Source organism: Pezoporus flaviventris, unplaced genomic scaffold, assembly GCF_033815535.1.
Source record: "Pezoporus flaviventris isolate CSIRO_AGI_PZ_B2104156 unplaced genomic scaffold, CSIRO_AGI_Pfla_v1 ptg000154l, whole genome shotgun sequence".
Lineage (NCBI taxonomy): Eukaryota > Metazoa > Chordata > Aves > Psittaciformes > Psittacidae > Pezoporus > Pezoporus flaviventris.
This window is the reverse complement of record NW_026892702.1, coordinates 2,385,798-2,410,776: the sequence shown is the minus strand read 5'-3', so window position 1 is coordinate 2,410,776 and position 24,979 is coordinate 2,385,798. Positions and strand designations below refer to the sequence as shown.

Below are 24,979 nucleotides of genomic sequence, written 5' to 3'. Positions count from 1 at the left end.
TTTCAAACCCAGCTCTTTCCCTGAAGCTTCGGCTTGCAGCCTTTGAGGGCACACTTAGCACTGCACTGGAATATTGAAGTTTCTCTCTCAGCTGCAGCACAGCTTGCAACAAGATGTTTGATCTTTAAATCAGACATCAAATGATGGAATACCACTACTCCTGTTGATATTGTTTCATGTAGAAAAAGACAAAGTTTAGCCTTGGCATATACTGCTGTATTTCACTGTAAGAGACTGAATGGCTGCTCTGGAGTCATGTCTCCAGCATGATTCAGAAGAAATTACAAGATAAAGAAAAGGACAATTATGAAACAGCCTGGTCACATTTCCACCTCACTTATTTCAGGGAGCACCAGGAAAAGGACCTAATCATCCTCCTTCAAAAATCCATTTCCCCTCTGGTGAATCTGTAGATGATCTCTAGGCTCCTTTGGTTTCAAGATCCAAAAGAGACCATTTCAGCTGAAGCAAATTCTTGCTGAGTTCCATGAGTTAATTACATTTCCATTAGTAAAGAAGTTCTAAAACTTCAATTTCTTTACTGATGCTTTTTGAATCTTGCCAAAATAGATAGAGAAACATGATTTCCTCTCTTTTCTTTATCAGTCTCACCCTTATGAGACTTCCCTCTTAATTTTAACTCTCTCAGCCTTTTCATTTCTTCAACCCTTTAATCATTTCCACAGCCTTCCTCCTAAAGTCTCATGCCCAAACTTTATTCGAGGATGATGGTCCAGGATGTTTGAGATGAAGAACCAAGCCAAAAAGCAGTCCTATCTTCCTCTTTTTTTAATGGAAAATAAGCTCAGAGCTCCAATTTAAGTTCTTTTAAGCTCTCTTTGAACCAGAACCAAGCTACATCCAACTGAGTATTTCTGATTATCAGTTTAGTTCAAGAGCTCTTCAGGACAGGGACATTTTGTAGCTGAAAGTCTTAGTGTCCTCCAAACAGCTCATTTCTGTCCTTCACTCCATCACTTCTACATCTCCCCATGGATCAGCAACATGCTCTTAAACTCTTAGCCTGATACCGGGTGTTTTCTGTTTTGCAGAGCCTTAAAGGGAATTTTTACATGTTTAATGGTGCAAAGGAGGGAAGTCAGCTTCAGCCTTTCTCCAGAAATGTCTGTAAGGAACAACCTTTGCAGTGAAGCACCTCTCCAACCTCTACTCCTGATCTTTTCCTTGCCTAAATATGACACAGGCCAACAGGAACTGACTTTACTGAGCCAGCAGCTAAACCCATTATTGGCTAAAACCTGGGGTTTAACTCAGGAGTGACCTGAACTTCTTGCTCCAGAGGGATGCTTTTAAAAGTCTTCAGCTGATCATGAGAACCACCTACACATACACACCCTCCCCTGTAGCCAGCTTTTGAAACCAAGGCATCTTCTCCAGCCCTGACAGAATAAGCATATCTACTGGAAAAACCTGACCTGTTTCCTCAATATCCTGCCCTGAGATCCCTGAGCAGATATATTCAGACAAAAGAAAGGTGATTTTCCTGACCTCCAGCATACATGAAAATGGAGGAGGGAGGAGACACAAAGCCTTATATTCATTATCAGCCATTGATTTACTTAATGGTGACCAAGTCAGGAAGGAAAGATCTCTCATATGCATTTGAAGAGCATTTTTTAGGTGACCATGCTCCTTTGTGAGGATCAGGACAGGTTTGACACCTGCCACACAAGGACTCCTTTCTCAGCCTAAGCTGCCAGGCTTCCCCATGGCACAGAAGCAGCCTTCCCGTGCAGCCAGGAGTTGACAAAAGGTACGCTCTGCTTCATCCATCCTGCTGAACTCATTCACAGAGGATCCCTTCCCTCTATGCCAATTCAGTCAGATCCTTCAATGCAGAGATGTCAAGCAAAGACTCTAACCTTGGTGTCAAAATGCATCTCCAGGTACCCAAATGCCAGCTGCTGGACCCTAGAGTTTGGTTACCTATGCAGAGACCTTGAGCCACTCATCCTCCTGTTCTGGCCTGGCCAGAACATCCCACACACCTTGTCGGTGGTTCAGCAACAACAAAACAAGATCAGTTTCCCACCCCCACTAAGGTTCCCTGATGTTTTCAGAGAGCCCTGAGAAAGGCAATGGTCCCAAAGCACCCATGGGGTGAGTTGTGGATCCAGGGATGCATGTGCTAACGTGACACTGTTGCTCCTGGCACTCGGGATTAAATTACAATTAAAACTAGGCTAATTTTCTAAATCCTCCTACTTTTCAACAATAGCAGCCAGGTTCTTATCACCTCAGATGAGCAGGCACTTTGCTGTCAAAAGCTGGCCCTTTGGGAACTGGGACACAGCAGCAGAAGCAACATTTGAGAAACAAGAGCCTGAGAAATCCTGCCCACTCCTCCTCATCTAATCATGAGACAGCACTCAACACCACACGGAGGACTTGCAGGTTTTGGGGTTGTTTAAAACAGAGAAGCAGTGAGAAAATGAACATTAAAGCACTTCATAGCTGCAATTTTATTTGTTCTTCTGGTTTTAAATTGCTAGTGTTCACACCCAGCTGTAACAGCAGATGGGTGTACAATGCTTTCCACCTTTAGAAAAGAGCAGTCAAGCAGATGCCCACACTACACAATTGCTAGGGCAGGATCAGACATTAAAAGCAGATCACAAGGTCCAGAGTCCTCTTCTCAACCTGCCATCTCTGCAATTGCCTTTGCATGGTACATCTGGTTCCCTCACAAGAGACAATATTTCCCTGTCACCAGCCTCCCTTTGAGAGCCATAAAAAGCTAAAAATACTCTCTGGACTAATGATCCTACGTGGCTTTGATAGAGCCCTGGCTGTGAGGAGGAAGCATTCCTCCCTTTCACTTGGGATGGCCACTTTTACTTTACAGCTGCCCAACGGCCCATGGGCCAGGGAGATGCAAGTACCCTTAGATGGTGTCTGACACTCTCCTCTGTGAACAGAAAGCTTCAAAGCAGCACAAGATGGAAATCTCAAGAAATACTTTTGTTTCCTCTCTCTTGGGACAAAAGCTATTTTTCTATGCCCCAACTTTGTGGCTTCTTGTCGCACAGTACCATCATTTATCACTTCACAGACCAGGTGTTCAATACCTTGCAGTCACTTTTAATAAAGTAAGAGAGAAGCACGTCAATCTCATTATCTGTTTGCCTTTGAGAAGTACCCTGACCTGAAACATTCGGTTTGCCACAACCAGAGCAGAGCCATGCTTCAAGGATAACTTCTGCCAGCAAAGGGCTGTCCCCACCTGCAGGTCCTCTGAGAGTCTGTGACCATCTGTAGCCTTCCTCTAAGCACAGCCCGGAGTCCTCCTCTGCTCAGGAAAGTCTCCTTCTAATTTAGCAGTCAGCCACACAATTACACACCCACCTGCTTAACTCAACCTGCCTCTCCCACCCGCACCAAAATCAGCGCACAAAAGCCACTACAAGTAACAACAGAAGACGTGAGCCCTGATTAACACTCCAGCAGTCTCAGCATGACCTGGGACCCCCTTTGATAGGTGAAACAAGCCCAGAGGGAAAGCAAGCTCCAGTCACAAAGATCCTGATGCCCCACTGGGCAAAACTGGTTGTAACAGCACATTAAAGGGAGCAGGGACATCTGCCAAGGTGGGATTAGAGCCCAAAATTCCTTCCTCCCTGTCCAGCATCATCTCCTTTGAAGGAAACTGCTTTTTCAGCTCCCCAAGAGCCCAGATGGCCAAGGGACAGAAAATAGAAGAACTTCAAACTATTTTTGACTGTTGAAACTGAGACCTCACACACCCTCTTCCCTTCCAGTTACTAACCACTCATTTTCTCTGCCTCAAAAAAAGCCTGGTTACTTGCCTTCCTCCGTTACTGCCCCCATACACCAGCCAGATTGCCAGTTAACACTCGCTTTCAGGAAAGCAGGTAAATTCCCTTTGCCTTCTCCATTTTTTTTATCTGATTTGATTGCAGAAGGTACCTTTAGCTTCTGAGCCAGCAAGTCTCCATCCATCACTGGAGCATAAAAGAAATTGAAACGAGGATGAGCTCCATTAAAATCTATAGAGGCTTTGCTCTTGGCATGACTCATGCACAGTGCTAATAGCAATCAGCCTTAGTCCATCACCACCCATACTGTACAAAGAGGCTTACTTGTTTTCCTTTTGAAAACTAATCAAGACGGAGCTTGTCTCTCAAAATATCCACTTCCCTAACTCCTGTTGCAGCCCAGCTTTGCTTTCTAGCATGCAAGTGCCAGAAGTTCCATGTCATAAAAGCAGAGAGAAATCTGCATTTGCCTCCTTTATTCCCCAGGGTCTAGGTCTAAAGCTTTTAAACAAAGCGCCGAGCACACCGGCTAAAGTGATGTTGGCAGGGCATCTGAGGGGTTTTATCTCATTTTAGTTTTGCTTTTTTAATTATTTTGCTCTATAATTATTTACAGGTGGCAAGATTGAGATGTTCTGGGGATCACACAAGGACCAGTCACACAGGACCCCATAATTCAGACATCCTAATTTGAGATTTGGAATGCACAGGACCATGCATGTAGAGAAAAAAAGGCTAGAGACTATAGGCATCTATGTCTTTTATTTAATAATCCCAGCCCTCAACCAGACATCGACTTCTAAAATACCCCTGTGCTCACATCTCACCCCATCTAGGAGGTATGTCCACCCCGAATTGAAAAATAAGAGGCCCATAGAGGGCCCAAGAGGCCCTCTGCTGCACAGAGCAGGCTGAATGGTTCCTATGCCTACCCCTTTGACAGTCAGCACTGCAAGCAAGGCTGCTGCTGCTCCTCATACACTGTACCAGGAATAGCATCTCAGACTGCCCACATACTAAGATGATCCTGGTAACTAGCAAAGCTAACATCAAGGATGAACAGGTCTTTATTATGCTACTAAATGAGTTACCTTCCAATTTATTAGCATTACCAGGAGCTAGGAGCACGTTTCTCAGTCATCCAGACAATCAGGATAATTCTAGCTTTTGTAATTTGTTCCCGACAGCCTGAGACATCAGTAACAGCACACAGACTTTGTGCACATCACTTGGCAGCTCCGGTCCTGGCACACACTGTCTCTGCCAGTCCCACCCAGAGATGCAGGCAACTGATCCAACTGGCTCAAGAAGCTACCAGGACTCTTCGAGAGTGTTTAGGCCAGGCTGATTGAAAGCCAAAAATCCTAACTCTGCTCATAAAGGACAGAGCATGATCCTTGCAAGTGCTCTAGTTATTTATACCAGGCTTTAGCAACTCTTGGTGCTGGACAAACGCTTCACGTGGCTGTGGTCGTTGCCTATGATAGAACTAGGAAAGGACCAGAGCAAGAGCATAGACCAGTGGTGTTAAAGGAGGTTGGGCAGCATAAACCTCTGACTGGGGAAATGATGGAGATTCATAAACACCATAAGCATGCAGGAAAAGGAATGACTGTTCTCCAGATCTTGGTATACAAAACCTAGAAAGGACCAATGGAAATCTCAGGTAGTTAGTGGTGAAAAAAAGGGACAAGCAGCACCTTTTCTTATAGCATGTAATTAAAACACGAGACATTACCCAGGATATGATGAAGCCAGAGGCGTCCACAGGCCCCAAAACACAACCAAGGACAGTCCCCTTGAGCCACACAGTTTAAAAGCCATCAGACCCATATTTTTTTCTCAAAAATCCCTAGACATCTGAATTTCAGAATCAGGAAGATAAGAACTGGTTCATCCATGCCTCGATCTCCATTCTTCTCCTTGGTAGTCACCATCTCCAGCTAGAGAAGAGGTTTGTAGTTTAACCCAGAAGAGCAGCCCTTCAGGCCCAGGACACCAGAAGAAATCTTCCCATGAACTCAAACACAGACAGGTCTGAACCTCAAGGCCTCGAATTCAGGCTCATAGCTCCATCCACTGCCCTCTGAGGGGTTCGGGTGTAGGGTGAACCTTGTCCCCAAGACTTGTGAGGTTTCCACCCTAAGACAGGTTGCAGCAACACAGTAAGAAGTCCCTTTGCTCCTACCTTGGGAATACTGCATTGAGAACATATAGTCCAAAGCCAGTTGAGGAACTGCACTTTTGTGTGATTTAGAGCTGCTGATGGGTAATGTCATCACTGGAGTGAACGCAACCCCATAGAACTGTGACAAGGAAGTGAATAGGAGCTCTAAAACATACTTGTCTTCACAATAGCAACAGGCACATCGCAGCGGGGCAGCTTTCCTTGATACTCATCTACAACTGGAGGAGTTTACAAGAAACAACTGAAAAAAATTACAAAAAAAACAATCTTTCAAGGAGCAGCAATCTATTATTTTCCATGGCCTCTATTAACAGCGGATCAGCATGCTTCCTGGAAAGTAAAGGAGACAGGCTCCACGGCGTTGTTGTGGAAAGAAACTGAGCGAGTGTTCTCCGGAACAGCAAACCAAGCCATTTTGGGCCACTATCTGTTAGATTCAAGCTTAGCTCAATAGGATATTGATCCTGGCTGCCTGTAACACGGCTCTGATTTATTTTCAATTTAACAAGTTCTACTGCCTGATTTTTGACGAACAAAATGTCCATCATTGCAGGTAAACTAAAAATATATTTATCAGTAATGCCGGTGTGCACGCATTGAGTAGTGAAAAAAGAGGGTTGAGGAAAACAGGAGGAAAGGGGCACTGCATGATCACTGTAATATTTACATAAGGGTAAGTTCAATAAATGCAGAGCCTTCCCCCACAGCCTCCTCCAAAACACACCCAGACACTGGCTGGCCTCCTTCCTATGGAAACAGTTAAGGAGAGCAAAAGCTTCTCTTGGCTTTCATGGGGTTTAGCTGCAAGCTGAAAATGAGATCAGATTTTCCGACATTCACCATTTACCTTAATACAAATGTGCACTCAACAGGATTAGCAGGTACACAGCTCTGCGTGTGGTGCCATGAGCTGCATTTTCATGATCTTTCGTGCCTACACATTAAAAAAGAGAAATCAAAATCCCTCTGTAACATTGAAGATCAATGCAAAACTGAGCTTAAGAACTGAACGCTCAGCACTGCCTGGGAAACATGAAGTAACATTTTCAAGCAGAAATCTTGCACATATGGCAAAGGGAAGCTTTGGATAGAGTAGTAAAATGGTATTTCAAAAACTGATGTGCTACCTATCTATATTTATAAGAACATATTAAGTACTAGTTCAGCACTGTCCTTTTTTATTATTCCAGAAGAAATCACAGAACCTGCCTGATCTTTTTTTGAAACACACCGATCGGAGTCTGTCTTCCACAGAAATTAAATTTAAGGTCCCACTTGTGTCACCACCTCAAACCCTGTCCCTGGAGAAACAGTTGGGTTTGTCAGGAGTAAATGTTCTTCTTCAGCAGTCTCAATGTGGAATGCCAGGATCACGTCTGTCTCCACTAATCTGCCTTGCTCAGCCTGCCCCTTGTTAACTGAGCCAGGCAATAGGCAGATGAAAGGATTCCTGGCCAGTGAAGGAAGCCCAAGGAAGAGGAGGCTCCTGCTTTCTAGCACAGACCCATGGCAACACAGGAGTGAGCTAAGAACATAATAAGGATCTAGGAAATGCAGAGCAAAACACAACAGGCTACAGAGAAAACACTAATTCCATTCCCCATGTGATGCTGCAGACCTTTCAGTGTTATTTCTCTACTATAGGACCCTCCACCTCATTACTGGGTTTGGAAATGCAGTCCCAGACACAGGAAAACATTTATCTAACCGAGCACATGAGTAAACCTGTTATTTTCAGTAGCCCCACACACACACTCCCCAGACACCAAAAACTGGGCACGAGCTCAAGTGCCTTGTAAATCCAGCCCTTGAGTTATAGGATTAGAGGTCTGTGATTTCCTCAGTGGAGATGAGTCTTGGACTTAATGTCGGCCAGTTTACGCTTTGCCTTCCCTGCATTGCCTGCCTGGTGGGAAGTCCATGTACAAGACTATTTCAATACAGCCCAGCTAGCATCACCATTGGAAACCAGCAGCTTTGACGTTAACAGGATTGTACTTCAAAAGACTACGCATGTTTGCAGATGGCAACAGGGTTCCTATTCCAGCTGTCTAATCAAGCTGATAGTCCACAATTATGCTCTGAGATCAAACAGCTCTGCAAGCAGCACTCACAATAACCACCAGCAGCACCAGTAAATGCTGGTGTCACACGTATAAGCATCACACACTCGGTTGTGATGCCACAACCATGGGACATAGAGGAGGTTTCAGCTACTCTTGCAAAACTTTTACCATCTCAGTCATAGCAAGGCAGTTCAAAACCCATATATCTATTTTGATTCCTGACCCTTGTTCATGGAAAAAAACCTAACACATGCCTAAACTAATACCAATATGGCTGTAATTCAGGCAGCTTTTACATACAGCCTTAACTTTCAGTACAGAACCACTGGAGTCAGCTGAATTCAAACGTGTACTTGAATGCTTTGCTGAAGGATAAATCAAGCCACATGCCAAAGTCCTTTCTAGAATCAGGGCCTTGACTTTCTTTTATTTAGTTGTTTTTAAACACACAAAAGGGCATAGTGCTCACCAGGAATCAGAACATACCGTCGGTGCAAGTAATTGTAGCATCTGTGCTAATTCTCTTTTCATCCTGGTACCCCCTATGCTTCCAAGCATGTAAATCTGATTCTCCTTGTGACTCCACTGAAGTTTCTATTGATTAAACACCCAGCCCCAGCAGCAGGAGAATCAAGCCCTGCATATTTATTTTCTTCCTCTCAATACAGAAAGAATTCCCTTTGGCCTCTCAATTGTTATATCACAAGGTACACTGACTGCAAATAGAAATACAGTGATAATGTGTCTAATGAATACATTTTATATATGTACACAAGCATTTTCCTGACAGCATCCTAATCTACACCACTAACCAGACCAAAGAACAGAGATGTCCAGTGCACACAGTAGCAGAGGTGTGTGAAATGAGTTTGTATTAATAACAAGAGCCAGACTGCAGTTTTCTGGGGAAAAAACTAACTGAAGTCCTTCCAAGATGAAGGCTGCAAGATCAGGACCTCACACAGACCTTTGGAGCATTTCCTCTGGAGCTTTAAAGCACAATTTGTAGACCGTGTTACTTAATGTTTGTGTTTTCATTACCCACTAGCATTACACTGTATTTATATAAACAGATACTAAAACTGTTGCAATGCATAGCAGAAAAATATTGTAAGCATTTCCAAGAAAGAAATTAGGGATATCATTTCAAGCCAAGGTACAAAAGACACAGGTAGCATTTTCAGCTCTAGCAGTAAGACACGCACCCTCTTTGAATTAGTTTTAGGAAAGGGTTTTCTTTATAGCAGACCAAAGTCATTCTTTCAAAGTTGTAACAGCTTAAAAACGGGATGCATTTAATTTGTTAACTCACTCCATGCTGACTTTTAAAGTCATCCTGTAAAGTCAGGAGACAGATTGGTTTAAATGAGGTTCAAGTACCCAGGGGCAATTAGAACCTGCAAAGCTGGAGCAATGCTGGTAAGCATCCAGATAAGGTGCATGACAGCATATATGCAAATAACTATCCTCCAAGCCTCTTCGCAGGTGGTTTAAACAACACTTTAAAAGTGACTCATTCAGCACAATAGCCATTGTTTTAAAACTGCATGGTCAAAATGCAGTTTTCTTGTAGTTTCACTAAAATCACTGCCAGCCAAACCCATAGTTGGAAAAAAAAAAAGCCAACATAAATCCAAGCAAGAGTCCCCCTTAAACTTGGGCAGGAGGAGGTCACTTACCCTGTGAGGACCACAACAAAATCCATCACGTTCCAACCGTTCCGGAGGTAAGAGCCTTTATGAAAAACAAACCCCAGAGCGATGATTTTTATACCAGCTTCAAAGCAAAATATTCCAATAAAGTACGGCTCAGTGTCATCCTGAAAAAGAATAAAACCCGAAGGTGTCAAGGAGATATCTACAGTTCCGCACTGATAGCAAGAGTCATACAAACAACTACATGCACTAACTTCCTGCCCTTTTCAGCTCTCTGAACAGAGGTGAAACCAAAAGGTTTTGATTTACTGAAACTAGACAGAGAGAAGAATCTTGCCACCATTTCTCTGTAGCAATAGGACAAGGGGTGATGGTTTAAACCTAAACAGGCAACGTTCAGGTTAGATATAAGGAAGAAGTTTTTTACCGTGAGGGTAGTGAGGTGTTGGAACAGGTTTTCCAAACAAGTGGTGAGTGCTCCATCCCCAGCAGTGTTCAAGGCCAGGTTGGACAGGGCCTTGAGTGACACGGCCTAGTGTGAGGCATCCCTGCTCGTGGCAGGACGTTGAAACTGTATGACCTTAAGGTCCTTTCCAACCCTAACTATTCTATGATGGTAAATTTGCTTTTTCACATTTTTTACAACTCTGTTTGCCTTTATTCTTTCACCCAGCTCTTTCTATCTTTACTCAATATTCTGGAGAGAATTTTAACACTCAAATTTTGCTCTAAGGATATATTCACACTTGAAATAATACATTTCTGTACTTAGTGACATGGAAGAAAACATGTGCTTTACAATTCATCCAGGAACCCAAAACAAGAGGGTATCTTGGGGAGTAGCAGTCAGCACAGCTAGCTTGCAAACGCTGGCAGGAAATTATTTATTTATCATTTATTCCATCAGTTCTTCCTTCACTTCCCTTCTTTCTCCTCCATTTTCTGGATTTTCACAGCTGCAGAGTCACCTGTTTTTCTTTCACTGTGTATCTGATTCAGGGAGAAATCCCCACTCCCTTCCATTAACAGCAGAAGCATCAGGTTTGTGTCTCAAGCCCTTGGTGCAGACTAAAGCAGACCATGGGATCACAACTTCAAAAGAATCAAGCTTAGTCTCTATGGTTTTACTAGACCATTTTTTCATCTGTGGCACCAGATCCTTAGTATTCTACTCTATTGTAAGAGTTTCAACCCAAAAACAATGCCAAATGGAAGCATTCACATTTGGAAGGAAGATGCAGGCTAGAAATGGGAACAAAGCAAGAGGTGAAAGGAATGGGCATCAATTTCAACAAAATGTTACTTAAATCTGGCACCTGGAACCAATTTCCAAATGTGCCTTAGATCCCAAATTTCAGGTGGAGGCAATGGAAGTAAAGCAGCCCTGCCCTAAAGGAAGCAAGTTCCCAAATGAAGAGATTAGAAATCTTTGTTGCAGTGACTTTGGCATTTCAGGCCATCAGAGTTGGGCTGCTCTTTGATACACAGCTGTTTACATTTTGCAATTCTACTAATGACAAAGGTGATTTTAGTTCTCCTATGCAGAAAAGACGTGAATGTTGAATCTTGCGGCCACAGAACAAAGAACTGGTTTTGATATAAAAATCTATTTTACAACATGGCAACACTTGCTAAACTCTGACCCAGCGCTAGCAGACAGCCCTGTGCTTTAAGCATGGTACTTGTTACCGAAAGCCAGGTTTTTCCCACTTAGAAGACTAATAGCATACCCCTCCAGAAGAGGCTTACACACTTAGCACATCAAGGTATGCCCAACTCAGCAAGTCAACCACAAAGCACTAACCACTGAAGGTGCCTCCAAACTGTTGGAAATTACTGCTTCTAAACAAGATCTCCCATCAGTTTTGTTTCCTGCCCCACATCCCTACACACCTCAGTGACCCCAGCTCCTCCATACACTTCATCTGTCACCCTACATCATCCTCATTCCTCTCCACCTTTCCTTACCTCACAGCCTAGTAACTCTACTTTCCATTTCCCTATGGCCAGGCAAGATGACCAGTCACCTGCAGACCACACACACCCTGTCTGGCAAGTGACTGTTGAGCTCACATTGTAGGCTTTTGGCTGAAACGGAGGGGAAAAAAAATAGACCCAAAAGTATCTTCTCTTCCAGCCAGAGCTGTTTCCACAAATGGCAGCACCTCCAGGACCTCTACTCATCCACAAACCTGCTCAGAAGATAGAGAGGCTATCACTGGCAGACTGAGAAAGACCAACTACCCATCTCAGTGCTATTTACCCACAGAAAAAGAGGAACCAGGCAAGGCCATCAGACCTTTTATGACCTTCAACAAAAATCCTACAATAAGAGTCCTCCTCCAGCAGCTTCTTCATAACACAAACTAGAAGCATCCCAGGACTCCAACCCACTACAGAAAACAGGGAAGAAGAAAAAAGAGGTCAGAAATCAACATGTGCGATTTCAGTACCCTACTGCTCTTCTGCTTTCCCCCATACAAGCAAGAGCACTTTAATAGCCTTATCTGCCTACTCTTCAACCCCGCACCACCTTCTAGTTCAACAAGCATATTAAATCTCTGCAAACAAAGACCTCCCAAACCATCCTATGCTTCCTTCCCACAACTACTAGTATGCCTCTAAAAATAGCTCTTCTAACACATACAAAAAAATATACCTTTACCCACCTACACCTCCTTTCATTACTCCCTCACTTCCTGGAAGCCTTATATCAACTCTGCTCCCAGTCTTTTGCTCAATCTAGGTCAGGTGCCTTGTGATTACAGCTCCCAGTTTTAAAGAGCCAGGCTTCAGGTACTCAAGGATTTGGTAGAATGTGTTCTTCCCAAAGCTAGCACTCCACAAGAGCTCTTAGGAAGAGGGTCAAAGAAGGTCTTGTCAGTTCCTAGCTAAGCAGAAAGGCTCACAGATGGACTTGAGTATTATTATAAAGAAAAAAATGTCATCTATAGGGTTGGGGAAATAAGAGGGGATAGGAAAAGGGTCTTTTCTAAAGCCTGTCTAAATTCACAGTAATTCAGCCTAAGAATCAGGGCAGTAACAATACAATGAAAAATAAACTTTACGCTCCATTACATAGTGGGGCCTGATGCTGAAAAAAGGGGATTGCATCACTTGTGTGACGGAGGGAACTGAGGGCAAGGACATGGGGGACATTGCTGCCAGATCAGCAATCTTGCTGCCAGGACATCCTGCAGCCCCCTTCAGACAGGAGACTGTGTTGCTGCTTGGGTTCAAGAGTAGGAAATCAGGTGATAATGAATATCAGTGTGCGTACTTGGAAGGAAGGAGGAGAAGCTGGGCAGCAGCCAGAGCTGTGCCAGCAGGTTGTTTGCTGTGGACACAGCAAAGCTTGATGCTGGGCCAAACACACATTTAATCAATATGTTTCACATCAGAAACAACTTCTGAGTCTGGAAAGTCATTACTATTCCTAGTCCATGTCCTAGTGTCTTTCCTTGGCCTTTGGTGTGACAGCCTTTATAGGTTTGGGTGTGTAAGGCATTGTTCATGCAAAAGTTAATACGAACAGCTCACATACAACTGCTGTGGATAGGATAAAGAAATAAATCCATTTTATTATTAAGCACAAAAGCTGCCATTCTGAGTACCTGAGAAAAGTTATATTCTGTCCTCACCTAAAAAACACCCAGGGGAGCCAAACACTTGGAGCTCTGCAGTGGGGTGCAGAGGAACATCCTATAGATGTTGTCTCTGTCAGGCTATGGTCTACTGAAGCTTCTCAAGAAAAAGTGAGACATTAGGAAAGAGACATGGAGAAAATGCCTGTGTCTCAGCCTGAAGATCCAAGAGCATCATGAGCACAAAGCATCCACGTGCAGGGCCATTCAGGGCTTACATGTGAAACTCCCCATTCCTACATTTGGAACTCTCACTGGCAGGCACTGGGCCACTCAATACAACTCCCTCAGCATCTTTTCAGTTGGCATCACTCCACTGTGTATAAACAACGCAGTATTTCTTAGGACAGAAGGAGGCTGACTCTGTAACCTACTGGCTAAGGCACTCAGCTGAGATGGACAATAGCAAGTTTGTAGTATCTGTTCCAGCAGATAATTACTGATGTGAAGTAAACTCTTCCAGCAGCCAAAGCATGTGAAAGTCCCAGCCCAGAGCAGGCAAGAAACTAGAGGGTAGGTCATTCTACAGCTAGCAGAAGAATTAACTTATTTCTCTTGTCTGAAGAGTAAGTCCTTGAAGCCAATGCTCCAGATCACCACTAAATGCTTTGACCACCAATATGGTGTTTTTATCAGAGCCCTAGTTTTAACCAGCATTAACACAATGTTTTTCTGTGCTGCAGCTACATACAGAAAATGGACAGAGAAAGAACTCATAATTCAGACATCCCAATTCTTGAAATACTGCATCTACTGAGACATCACTTGCTCTTCCCATGTGCTTAATTAACCCTGCTTAACAAGTAACACGAGCACAGGAAACAGCCAAGAGAGTTTGCACTGCAGGTTCATATCTTAGGTCTCTGGGGAGCTACAGAGAAAGATATTTTGAATAGAAGAGAAAAATCATGCAATGTTTGCATGGACTCCTCCCTCTTTCTCTCAGCTTTAACCAATAGACAATCTTGAGGGTTTTGTCCTTGTATCTGTGCCACAAAGTATCTGGGCAGGTTTGGTTTCCCTTTAACACCTCTGCCTACATCTCCCAGTCATAAAAGGCTTGTGATGTGCATCTCATATCCTCAAGATGTGACTAACTCTTCAGTGATGAGCCCTCACTCCAATTTGGAGATTTTAATAAACCCAGGAGAAGGAAAGGTACATCCATCAATCATTAAGCCAAAAAAGCCAATTCCATTTCTGGCAAAGAAAGCAATAGAGGCCCTGCTCTTCTTTATGGACTTATAATTTGGCTCAAAACCTGTAAATGCATGGGAATGTTGGTCCACTGTGATTTAGCGTGGATTTGTAACATTTTCAGTGAAACGACTTACAGTTTGTGGAAGTGGCAGGAGGATTCTAAGGAGGTTTCACTTTGAAAACCAGGACACAGTTTTTCATATTCACAATGCTTAATCTTTCCAGCATATGTTGAAAATAAAAAATATTACATGACTTGCAAAGATTCTCAGTGTTATTCTATGCTAAACCACTTTATACTTCAGAGCTACAAATGTTCTGTAGTTAAAATGGCTTCAGAATATCTGGATCTAAGGCAATATTGCACAACAGTGTTTGGGACAAAAAAAAGGGGTTAATTCTTCCTTCTTCACCAAGGCAGAGCCAACAAGGTGCACACTGTGCGTTCAACTCATACAGTTACCTTGCACAATTTGGTGGTAATGCCAGTGCCCCCTTTGGAATGATTTGGGCAGGAACTTGAGGGGTGTGTGCAGTACTGGGTACTGTAGAATGCAATTAGTACAGTGGAGGAAAAGACCAACAAAGAACCTCTAGGATCCACTTACAAATCTAGAGTTAGAGAGGAACATAGGAACAATGCGCTAACTTTATCTACCACTCCTTCAAACAACAAATCACCAAAGGGTTACCAAACCACAACATCCACAAAACTGCTTTTCCCCTTCACTGGTTCCTGTTTTCAGAGCTATGGAAGACATTTCCCAAGCTTTATCATCACCCTGAGTCTAAACTTCCGCTTTGCTCACACACCCAGGCTTGCCTGGCTAGTCAATCCCAAAGCACACAAAGACATGTTTAACGGCAGCAAGATCAACACACATTCGTGTTCTAAAGTTTTTCTTCATCTCTTCCCAAGTACAAAGAATCCAAACAGAAAGAGATCAGAAAGAGACTAAGCAAACACAATGCATGTGGGCAGCCAGCATGAGCAGATACATTTCCAAACAGGCAGCATCAACTCGCTGCCCCTGAAGCTCTTTCTAGATCTATCAGTTACATGCTTTTTCCTGTTTCTGCACAGTAAGATTGTGAGAGTTGCCCAGTGGTGTGGACCAAACATAGAAACTGTAGCAACCAGTATTCAGGGGCTCTGGCTTTTGGCAACAAGCTTAATATTACTTTGGTTTACATAATTTAATATCTACATGCAAAAGGCATGTGGGTTTGTATTTATTCATCCTTTGAACATGCGCCATGATTAATGCATTTAGGCATGAAAGATGTTCCAGACCATTAACAGCAGGAGAAAAATCAAACCAAATATTACCCGTTTTTCCTACAGTGATGATAAATGGAAGAACAGTTTTGAAGCTATTCTTATATTTTCTTTTGAAATAAGGTAATTGGGCTCATTACCATAAAGCCTGTGGGTAAATTATTTTCTTCTCTAAGTTGGTTTCTTTTTTTGGAAGGGAAGTGTAATCATCTAAAGCCAAAGTTTGCTTTTGTAGGATCCTTGGTATATGCTGTAACAGGAAGCTAGCTTAAAGACATAGGAACCTAAAAGGTTACTCTGTTCTAGCATTTCCTGGGAAAATATCACACAAGTTCATTTGATTCTACAGATGATTCTGAGCATTTGGCAGCTCCTTCCTGTCCTGGTTTATAAACAACCTAAGTTTGCTGCTCTTATGATCATAATTCTGCTCCTGCAATTGGGCAGGGCTAGAGTGATGAAGCATTCTTGTGGAGATGGGATGTGCAGGTTAGAGTTATACTTGTTGTCACTGTCTTATTTTGTCTGATTATCGGGTTAATGCCAAGTTGTTTATACACGGATCTTTACAGTAGGTGCAAGCACTCACAACACCAGGGGGCTGACTGCTTTTTGTATTAGAACAGAAACAAGAAATTGAAATAAATAATACAACTCACCAATCTCTCTGACATAGGTGTCTTGTCTCCATCCGGCAAATGTTGTTCCAGAGCCAGCACAATACAGTTGGCTATGATTGTAGCTAAAATCATGTATTCAAATGGAGTAGGGACCAGAAGTTAAAGAAGACACTAGACAACACATTTCTACCTAAACAGTTACATTAGTTGAGCATTCTGAGATTTCTTATCTTTTTTGAAGGTATTTAGTCTCCTTGACTTCCTCGGCTCTTTATGGGGTGTCTCTGGAAGGAAAGTAGGAAATTGTCTCTTTTCTTTGAGGGAGTTGGTGACTTATACAGAACCCAACGTGCTCAAGGAATTTGGGAGCAAGAAAACAAAAGGTCCAAAGGAAACAGAAAGCTGTTAGTAACTGTTGGGTTTACATGATATTGATAAGATAACTGCCCCGAAATAGATTCTACAGCTGAATGCCATCTGCTGAGTTGTTCTTCAGAAATTCCCTGTCATTTAACTGGAGCACATAGTGTAAATAAGCAATGGGCTAGAAAAGTTTGCTTTAGAGCATCTACGCAGGTCCAAAACATGAATTCCTGCTAGATTGCAATACCCACTCCTGGGGAGAATCAAATCACCAGTGCCCTGTCGGGTTGTATAAGGGAAACAATCTCATGAGGAAGAATGCAAACGCGACACCGGGTGCCCATCGTCTCTAGTCCTAAGCTGCGCTGAGCGCCTTGCTGTCCCAGGGCGGAGCCCCAGGTCCGCCGGCACCGCGGACAGCTCCGCTCAGCACCGCGGACAGCGCCCGGACCCGGCCGCACCTCGCTCGCAGCTCCGGCGTGGGGAGCGACTGGCGGCTCCGCTGCCCCCCTCCCCGAGCCCCAGCGCTAAGGGGTGCCCGCCCCACACCCCGCTAGGAGGAGGCAGCCGAGTGGCACAAGAGGCAGGAGAGGGCGAGACTGCGCCTGGCCTTGCGGGAAGGCGACGCTGTGGCTGCCACCGGAGCTTTGGAGCTGGTTTATTCAGACTTGAATGCAGGGAAGGAGAAATGGGTGAGGAAGTGCAGCGATCCCTGTGACTCTGTAATACGGACAGAAAAATCACTGCGTGTGTGTGTGTTCAGGGGAAAGAGAACTGCACTCACTCGACTGGTGTATATTTTTTCCCTCTTAGCCCCTCAAGAAGTGAAAACTGGGGGAGCCTGAATGGGAGATGGCCTCTGTGGCAATGGGAAGTGTTGCTAGGAGGCTGGGAGGAGGCCCTGCTGCTGTTAGCTGAGGATTAATAGGTGTGTGATATCAAATGTAAAGAAAACAACCAGCTCCCTTGAGATACCAGTGCAATGCCCTCCCATACACACACACACCCCCCAGATCTACCCCCAGGTAACCTCAAATAGTCTGCTTCTCTTTTCTCAGGGCTTACAACCCCACTGTGTGCATCATTACGAGCAAAGCCCCCTTCTGAGGACAATCTCTGCAGCTCACTCTCCCAGCCTGGGATCTGGGTCTGAGACAGAAAGCATCTGTGCCTTTCACAGCCCAGCAGATGATCCTTCTCCTCACTTACTGCTTCCCCCCACCACAACGCTTTGGGTTTAATTTTTTTAGTACAGCCTGAGCTTAGGCTACGCACCTAGTGAGAGTGACAAGATTCATGTTGATTCTAACAGATTCAGGAGGTGATGTACCAAAAGACTCACTGCAATGATCGTATTAATGGGATTCACAAGGTATCTCAGCTCTCAACATCCCTACTATCAATGCAGCTTTAATGCTAAGGTGTCACCATCTTAATCCCACGTTCCTTCATCTATTCAGAGTGAGAAAGAAGGGTTGAAAGGCTCTAAGATGGAAATAGGAATGAGGGTTCAGCAGCATGAATCTCACAGAACCCTTTGCATTTGGCTTACATTGTAGGCAATGTAGATCTTTGCAACTGTACATCTCACACCTAAAGGCACAGGGAAACGCACATATGTCTCCCACACACCCCTGGCAGAGCCAAAAACACACTCTGCCATTCCTACTGAAGCAATTTCCTGTGATCCCCAGCTACACAGCTGTACATGATGTCGGACACACGGCTCCATGTCACACACACCCATCACACACCAGATCACACACGCACGTCTACATTAGCACCAGATACTCAGCCTTAGCTGCCGGGGGGGGGGGGGGGGAGGTCTCTTTCCCCCTGTTCTCTTCTCCCCCTCCCCACCTTGCCCACATCCCCTCCCTGAAAGGATATGGCCATTCTGTTATTCTCTTGGCATATTTCCGTATAACATTATCTTCACTGAAGATGAAGAGGGATCTGTTGACTGTGAAGCAGTTCTGTTTGACAGGGATGGGGTTGTAGAGAGCCATAGTCCTGGCCCTCTGAGCCATCGACTGCTTATACATCCTTTGGCCGGCTTGGGGGCCACCTTGCCGGCTGCTCCCTCTTCCAGCCCCGGCCGGCCCTCCGCCTCCATAGCGGGTTGGCAGATCATCCCCGAACCGAGCCATTCTCTCAGTGCACGGAGCCGGGCGCTACAATCCAAACTGGCAGCCGAGGTGAGAGGAAGACGCATCACAGCGCGCAGCACTTCTCCCTCCGGGGGCTTCGATTGCGGGATCGGGGTTGATCGCAGCGAAATATATAGATAGAGTTAAATATATATATATATATGTATGTATAGATATCTCCCTTTACCTTCCTCCAGCCCTTCCTCTTCCCCGCCGCTGTGGCTGCCCGGGGCCGGGCGGAAGGCGCCGGGGCTCCGCTCACCTCCCCGCACAGGTACCGTCTCTCCGGCCCGACCCCATCCCGGGGCGGCGGCGGCTCCGGCAGGGTCCCTTCTGCGGGGGGAGGCCGGTGGGGCTGGAAGGGGCCGCGCTGCTGCCGTGCCGGCCGCGGGAGCGCTCCGCCGTGCCCAGCCCAGCCCAGCCCGGCCCGGCACGGCCCGGCCCGGCCCGGCCCCGCCGCATGTGATGCCCGGAGCCAATCGGCCGCCGCGGCTCCGCCCGCCCAAGCACCGGCACCGGGAGGCGGGCGGGGAGGGAAGAAGGGAGGCAGGAGGGAGGGATGCAAGGAGGGAAGGATGGAGCCTGCCCGGCCGCCGCCGCCCACCCCGATAAATACGACCAAGACGCGGCCACTCCCCAGGGCCGCGGGGAGGGAGGGATCGATCCCCCCCCGCCCCTGCGCAGCGCCCCGCGGGAGCGCAAAGACCCCGGGGGAGGGCTCCGCCTTGGGGGGGACCAGGCGAGGCGGCCCCCGCGCCTGCGCGCCGCTGCCCAGATGTGCATTGCCCAGCTGCTGCACCCATGGGTGCCCCCTCGGCGCTGGGCATCGAGTTCCGCCCCCCCGCAATCAGAAGTCCTGGAGAACGCCGGGGCTATGGGTGCGGGGTAATGGGGGTGCTCAGCTCAGATCCAGTCCCTGGGGCCGCGGCAGGGATGGGGTGTGGGTGCACCCCCCGCACCAGCACCCTGGGATGGGGCGCTGCAGGGCTGTGTGCGCTCAGCCGGGTTCACACCAGAGCTGTGCCCTTTCCTCAGACAACTTACTTTGTTTCTCCTTGGTTTGAATGACTCCTGCAGAGCACTTGGATACCTTTAATCCCGTATTTATGGACGAAATCCTTTAATCCTGTTTATTCCGGCACCCTCTGTTGCATCCATCCACCACAAGTCAGAAAGCTAACTCCTCCTTGTTCGCGGAGCGCCTCACGTCAACCGGCACTGCAGTAGCTGGTGAGGATTCGCTTTTGCATGTAGGCTAAATCTGGGATACAAACTATAAACTTCTAGAAAGGACCCTCCAGAGAAGTCAGGGCTGTCAACAGGGGGACATTTTCACTCCCTCACAGTAAGGAAACCCTGGACTCTGCTGCTAATGTGTTTTTTGCCTTAGTCATCCAAGCTGTCTCAGTTCAAAACCAACCCACCAACTAGGGAAGTCAGTAGCAATAACATCTGCTGAATTCAGGAGACAGCGAGAGGGCTGGCAATATCCACAAATGAGGGCTGGCAATATCCAAAGGGTGATTCTCCGGGAGAAACTGGCTCCTTACTCAGGGGTTTGGTATCTCTGAAGGGCTTTCTCACACTGCAGCACAGCCCAAAGATACCCTCAGAGGCAGCAGTGGCTGCGGAGGAGAGCCAGGAGCAGCCATAAAGGAGGAGGAAGGTTCATCACATCCTGCTTCCTTGAGGGTCAGAGACAGCAAAGGCCACCAACCAGCCTGACACAGCCACAGCCACCCAACTTCCGTAAGCCCAGGGCAGCAAGAAGCTGCTCCAGTCTGTAGGTTGCCTTCCCATGGGAATGCAATAAAAGACTTTCTCCCCAACCCCAGTACTGGATAATTTGCAGATTAAACTGAGTGCTGAAGTCCTTAGGAGAAACTTTGTCTGGAGAAGGAAGCTGAAGTCTTTGGGAAATGAAGCCTCATACCAGGATGCTCCAGCTCCCGCTGGCTGAGTGTCCCTCACACACTCAACGAGACCCAGGGCAGAGATTAAACTGAGAGTGTTTCCTCCTGGGAGCCTTCACCCCCAAGCACTGCCAAGCTGATCCACACAACTGGGGCAGCAGGGAAAGAGTCTTTACTTCATGGTGAGAGGAGGAGGGCACAGGGAGCTCACAGCTGAACAAGGCAGAATGCTCATCTCTAAAGTGTCCCTGAACCCATTTTCATTTCCATCCTCACTGCATTTTTTTCCTATAATGGATTCCTCTTTTCATCTGAAACTCAACTTTCCCCCAGCTGATTTATTCAGTTGTCAAAAATTTTCACTTCTCTGCTTCTGGTCACTGAATCTGATACATTTTGTGGTCTTGTGGTTTTTTTCAGTGGGAAAATCCGGTTCTTTAATCTGCAGCCACTAGAAGGGAAAATGCCGTTTTCAGTAATCCCCCACCTCTGCTGCTAGGAATCAGCCCCTGAAAACAAGGAATACCTTGGTTTCCACAAACCTTTCTGTCTGTATCCTCCTGTGCTTACAAGGCAGAGGGCGGATGAACAACAAAACAGCTCTGAAAAGTCGAAACCAAAGCAGTGCTGTCTTTGGCATCAGGTGGCATTGGGAGTCAGGTGAAACTCTGAGCCCCACATCCCCTTCCCTTATCCCAGAGCCACCAAACCATCCGTCCTCTTCCAGGAGCAAGCTCCCCACCACAGCACTGCAGTGAAGGCAGCAGACAGGGTGGTGACAGCGAGAAACCGATGTGAGCATGTCATGGGATGTTCTATTAACCCCCAGTTTGCCCTTTTCTCCATCTGTATGCTCAGGGCTTTGCTTTTTTTGCCTCCACACCATAGGGAAGATCACACACATCTTAAGCACTGAAAGCCTTAAAGACAAGAAAGCGACTGCAATTGCAAGGATTATTTAGCTCTGAGAGGGGAAGCATCAGGGTTTAGTTGGGCTGTTTGAGATTAGGAAAAGAGCAGGGGAGTTAAGAGAAAGCAAAAAGTTTAGAGGGCTGCAAAGGGCAGACATCTCTAATCCACCACAACAGGAGGACAAAGCGTGTCATGGCAAATTCTAAATACGGATTCAGTCATGAGCAACTCCTCCTCATCAGCTCCAAAGACAGAGGTGAGCAAACCACACTGCTCTCTAACACTGGTTTGGTTTCAAGAAGCCTTTGTTCTCCCCCAGCAGCTTTGCCAGGCAACCAGGCATTGCCCTGGACTTTCACCTCCATCCCAAGCTCCAAGCCAGAGGCAGGTGGCTGGGTTTAATGGAGCAGCACTTCCATCTGGAAAGGTGAAGCCCCCCAGCAAGGTGACAGGGTAGAGAAAATACTGCAGGTCTTTGCCTCTCCGATGACTGGGACACTTGGACGGCTGCAAGCACCAGTGGCACTGTTTATCTGCCCTGGCAACGCAGCTCACAGGGACTCCCAGGGCAGTCTGGATCTGTCTCGGGGGGTGAGGGTTCTGGTTGAACCACAGAAGAAGTGGGCTTCCAGCTTGCTGTGCTCCAGAGGCTCAGCTCCCTCTATGAGGGTCAGTAACTAAAATTGAGGGACACGATTCCAACACCCCTCACTGAACAGTCGGGGGGGACACTTGCAGAAGCCACCACTTCAAGCCCATACAACTTGAAGCTCTGGACGCAGTCTATTGCCAAAAAAACAGCTCCCAGGAGCATATTTCCTTCAAAAAACTCAACAAACCCCACAGGCTGCACCTCACCTTCCAGCCCACAGGAAGGTCCACAGCTCCGGGCCAAGAAAAGCAGCTTCCCAAGGCACTCCCAGCCAGCAGTGTCTGCTCTCCTCACTCCCAAACACACATTTTGGACCAGCTGTGCTACAGGAACAGCCTGCTGTGATGCAGGGAGAGAAAATTGTTGAAGACTGTGCTGGAGCCTGCCAGACAATGCAGAATGCATCGTGCCAAAGGCAGCGAGGGGAGGGGGGGCAGCGAGGAAGTGCTCTGGTGCTTTTCATCAAGAATTAAAGGATAAGAGAGTGAACGAAGGGAAAAAGAGGCCTCATGACGGTACAGCTCCTCTTAGGCACATGTATGTTCTGAACCACTGCCCAATTGCCCTCAGCTCTATGCAAATGCAGAGTGAAAGAGACCCTGCGTTCAGAGCCCATCGGTATGAATGGCAAAGCCCCTGGGCTGTACCAGCCTGCACAGGATTTCATGACTGCACAAAGGGATGCACAAGCACCACCCCAAGCCCACAGCACCACCCAGCTCTTCCAGCCCAGGAGATCACGTCAAGCTTGGTATTTACAAGAGCTTAGTCTAAACACTCAAATTGGAGGGAAGGGAAACTGAGGCACAGTGATTACAGAGCAGGTCACGGAGGGAAATCAGGTACCGTGTGTCCCAGCTCAGCACCTTTTCCACATCACCTCTCCCCCTTGAGTGAACACCAGGAGAACAAGAGTGGTTGCACTTATTCTGTTTCCCTTGAACTTAAGTCCTTTGTAGATGGACCATGACATGAAACCCAGCAGCCATTCTTTGGAAGGTAGTTGAAGTCTGCTGATGTCTTTGCTTCATATCCCAGGTAGCCACATAACCAGGCAGTGAGCTCAGGAAGTACTTCAACAAGCAGGACCAACGTCTGAATAACGCCACACTAGAAAATTCACAGCAATGGATAACTATGGAATCACAAGACACAGTGAAGCAAGGCTGTCCACGTGTTGAAGACACACAAGAAACCTTCTGCTTGGTGCCCAGTGTTCCCCTCGCAGTGTTACTGCCCCACATCTGAGCCCCAGCAATACCACAACAGTGTTTGCTCTGTAGAAAAGCAACCCCGTGATGATGGATAAAAAGTACTGTTGGTTTCAAATCAGGCATTGTACCTTTATTCTTTTTGTCATTTCTACACCACCGGTCTCCAAGACTGACCAGCCAACAGGGAAAGGCAACAGGTTCACACGTTCTCTTCCATTGCTTTGGACCTCAATTCAACTGAGAACTTGCTCACCAGAGAGGGGCATTTGGTGAGCTTTAGCCTGCCTGTCACTGCAGATCTGTTTGTGGTACCGCAAGGATCAGACAGCTAATCCTCCTTAAGATTCAGGCCTGTCCTCTGCTTGGGCTCTTCTGAAAATCTGCCTGGATGCTTCTCAGCACCCAGGTGTCAAAACACCCCTTCAAAGCTGACATCAGACAAACTGGAGTAACGCACAGCATCAGCTCTACGCGAGCATCACTCTTGACACCCAAGAGTGAGAAGCATCATAAGACCTGATAGAGCACCGGGACTTTATCAGTCCCGATGAGGATCTGGATGGGTTGGCAAAGGAAAGTCAGAGAAGTTTGGGAATTCCACCAGTCACTTGCCCACAGGTTAATGCAAGCTGAAGACAGGCTGCTCCCAGGTTCTTTTCCGCATAAACCCAGCAGTGTCTGTACTTGGCCCCCGCAGACGTCTGCTGTGTATTATGCAAAGCTGCCAGCGCATCAGGTGCATGTCAAATCACTCTGCAAAAAGAATTACACTTTGCCTGGATTATTTTCAGCATTATTAGTGAATACAGATTGATCAAGGACCAAGAGCTTGTCATCTTCTCAGTGATGGGCAAGAGAACCTTGTCAGGCATAAGGAGAGAAATGAACATACACGGAAATGACTCCATGTCAGCTCCAAACAGCTGCCAAGTTTTGGGTTGAGGTGCTCAATGACAAGGTGTAGGAGGGCCCAAAGTCCTCTAAGGTTTTGAAGAACTTAAGCACTAAAGAACTATACCACACAAGGAGAGTATCACACTGCAGTGTCACCTTATTCCTCAGTTGTAGGATGGCAGTTGCCATGAGAGTTCATATTCTAGAACTAAGGAAGATGATGGTTTCTTTTCTGGACACCTACAGCTTCCATGGGTGTTTCTGCACCTAATACCTGCAAAAGGTTGGCACTTGTGTATGCAATATCAGTAATTAGGCACTTGTCTATGCTATGTATCTGAGAGAGGGAATGTAGGGGGAACTGATAACCTCTACAGTTAGAGGTTTTGCCCTGGAACAGCTGGAAACAGCTGTCTGGACAAGCTTATCCCC

The 24,979-nt window shown here is 46.3% G+C and overlaps 1 protein-coding gene across 13 annotated transcripts in view; it reads right to left on the bottom strand.

Annotated features, from left to right (window-relative positions):
- CACNA1B (calcium voltage-gated channel subunit alpha1 B) overlaps positions 1 to 20,103 on the bottom strand; it is a 297,888-nt gene extending 277,785 nt beyond the window's left edge. For 7 of the 13 annotated variants that reach the window (XM_061479707.1, XM_061479708.1, XM_061479696.1 and 4 more), the window contains exons 1-3: positions 18,704 to 19,427; positions 16,489 to 16,595; positions 9,731 to 9,870 (exon numbers count right to left, since the gene is read on the bottom strand). In XM_061479707.1, coding sequence (XP_061335691.1) covers positions 9,731 to 9,870; positions 16,489 to 16,595; positions 18,704 to 18,962 — 506 coding nt within the window. In that variant the 5' untranslated portion in view covers positions 18,963 to 19,427. Of the gene's footprint in view, positions 1 to 9,730; positions 9,871 to 16,488; positions 16,596 to 18,703; positions 19,428 to 20,006 lie in introns of those variants that run through there. The other 6 variants (XM_061479701.1, XM_061479703.1, XM_061479705.1 and 3 more) reach the window with 3 other exon arrangements.
- Between the last annotated feature and the right edge of the window lie 4,876 nt (positions 20,104 to 24,979).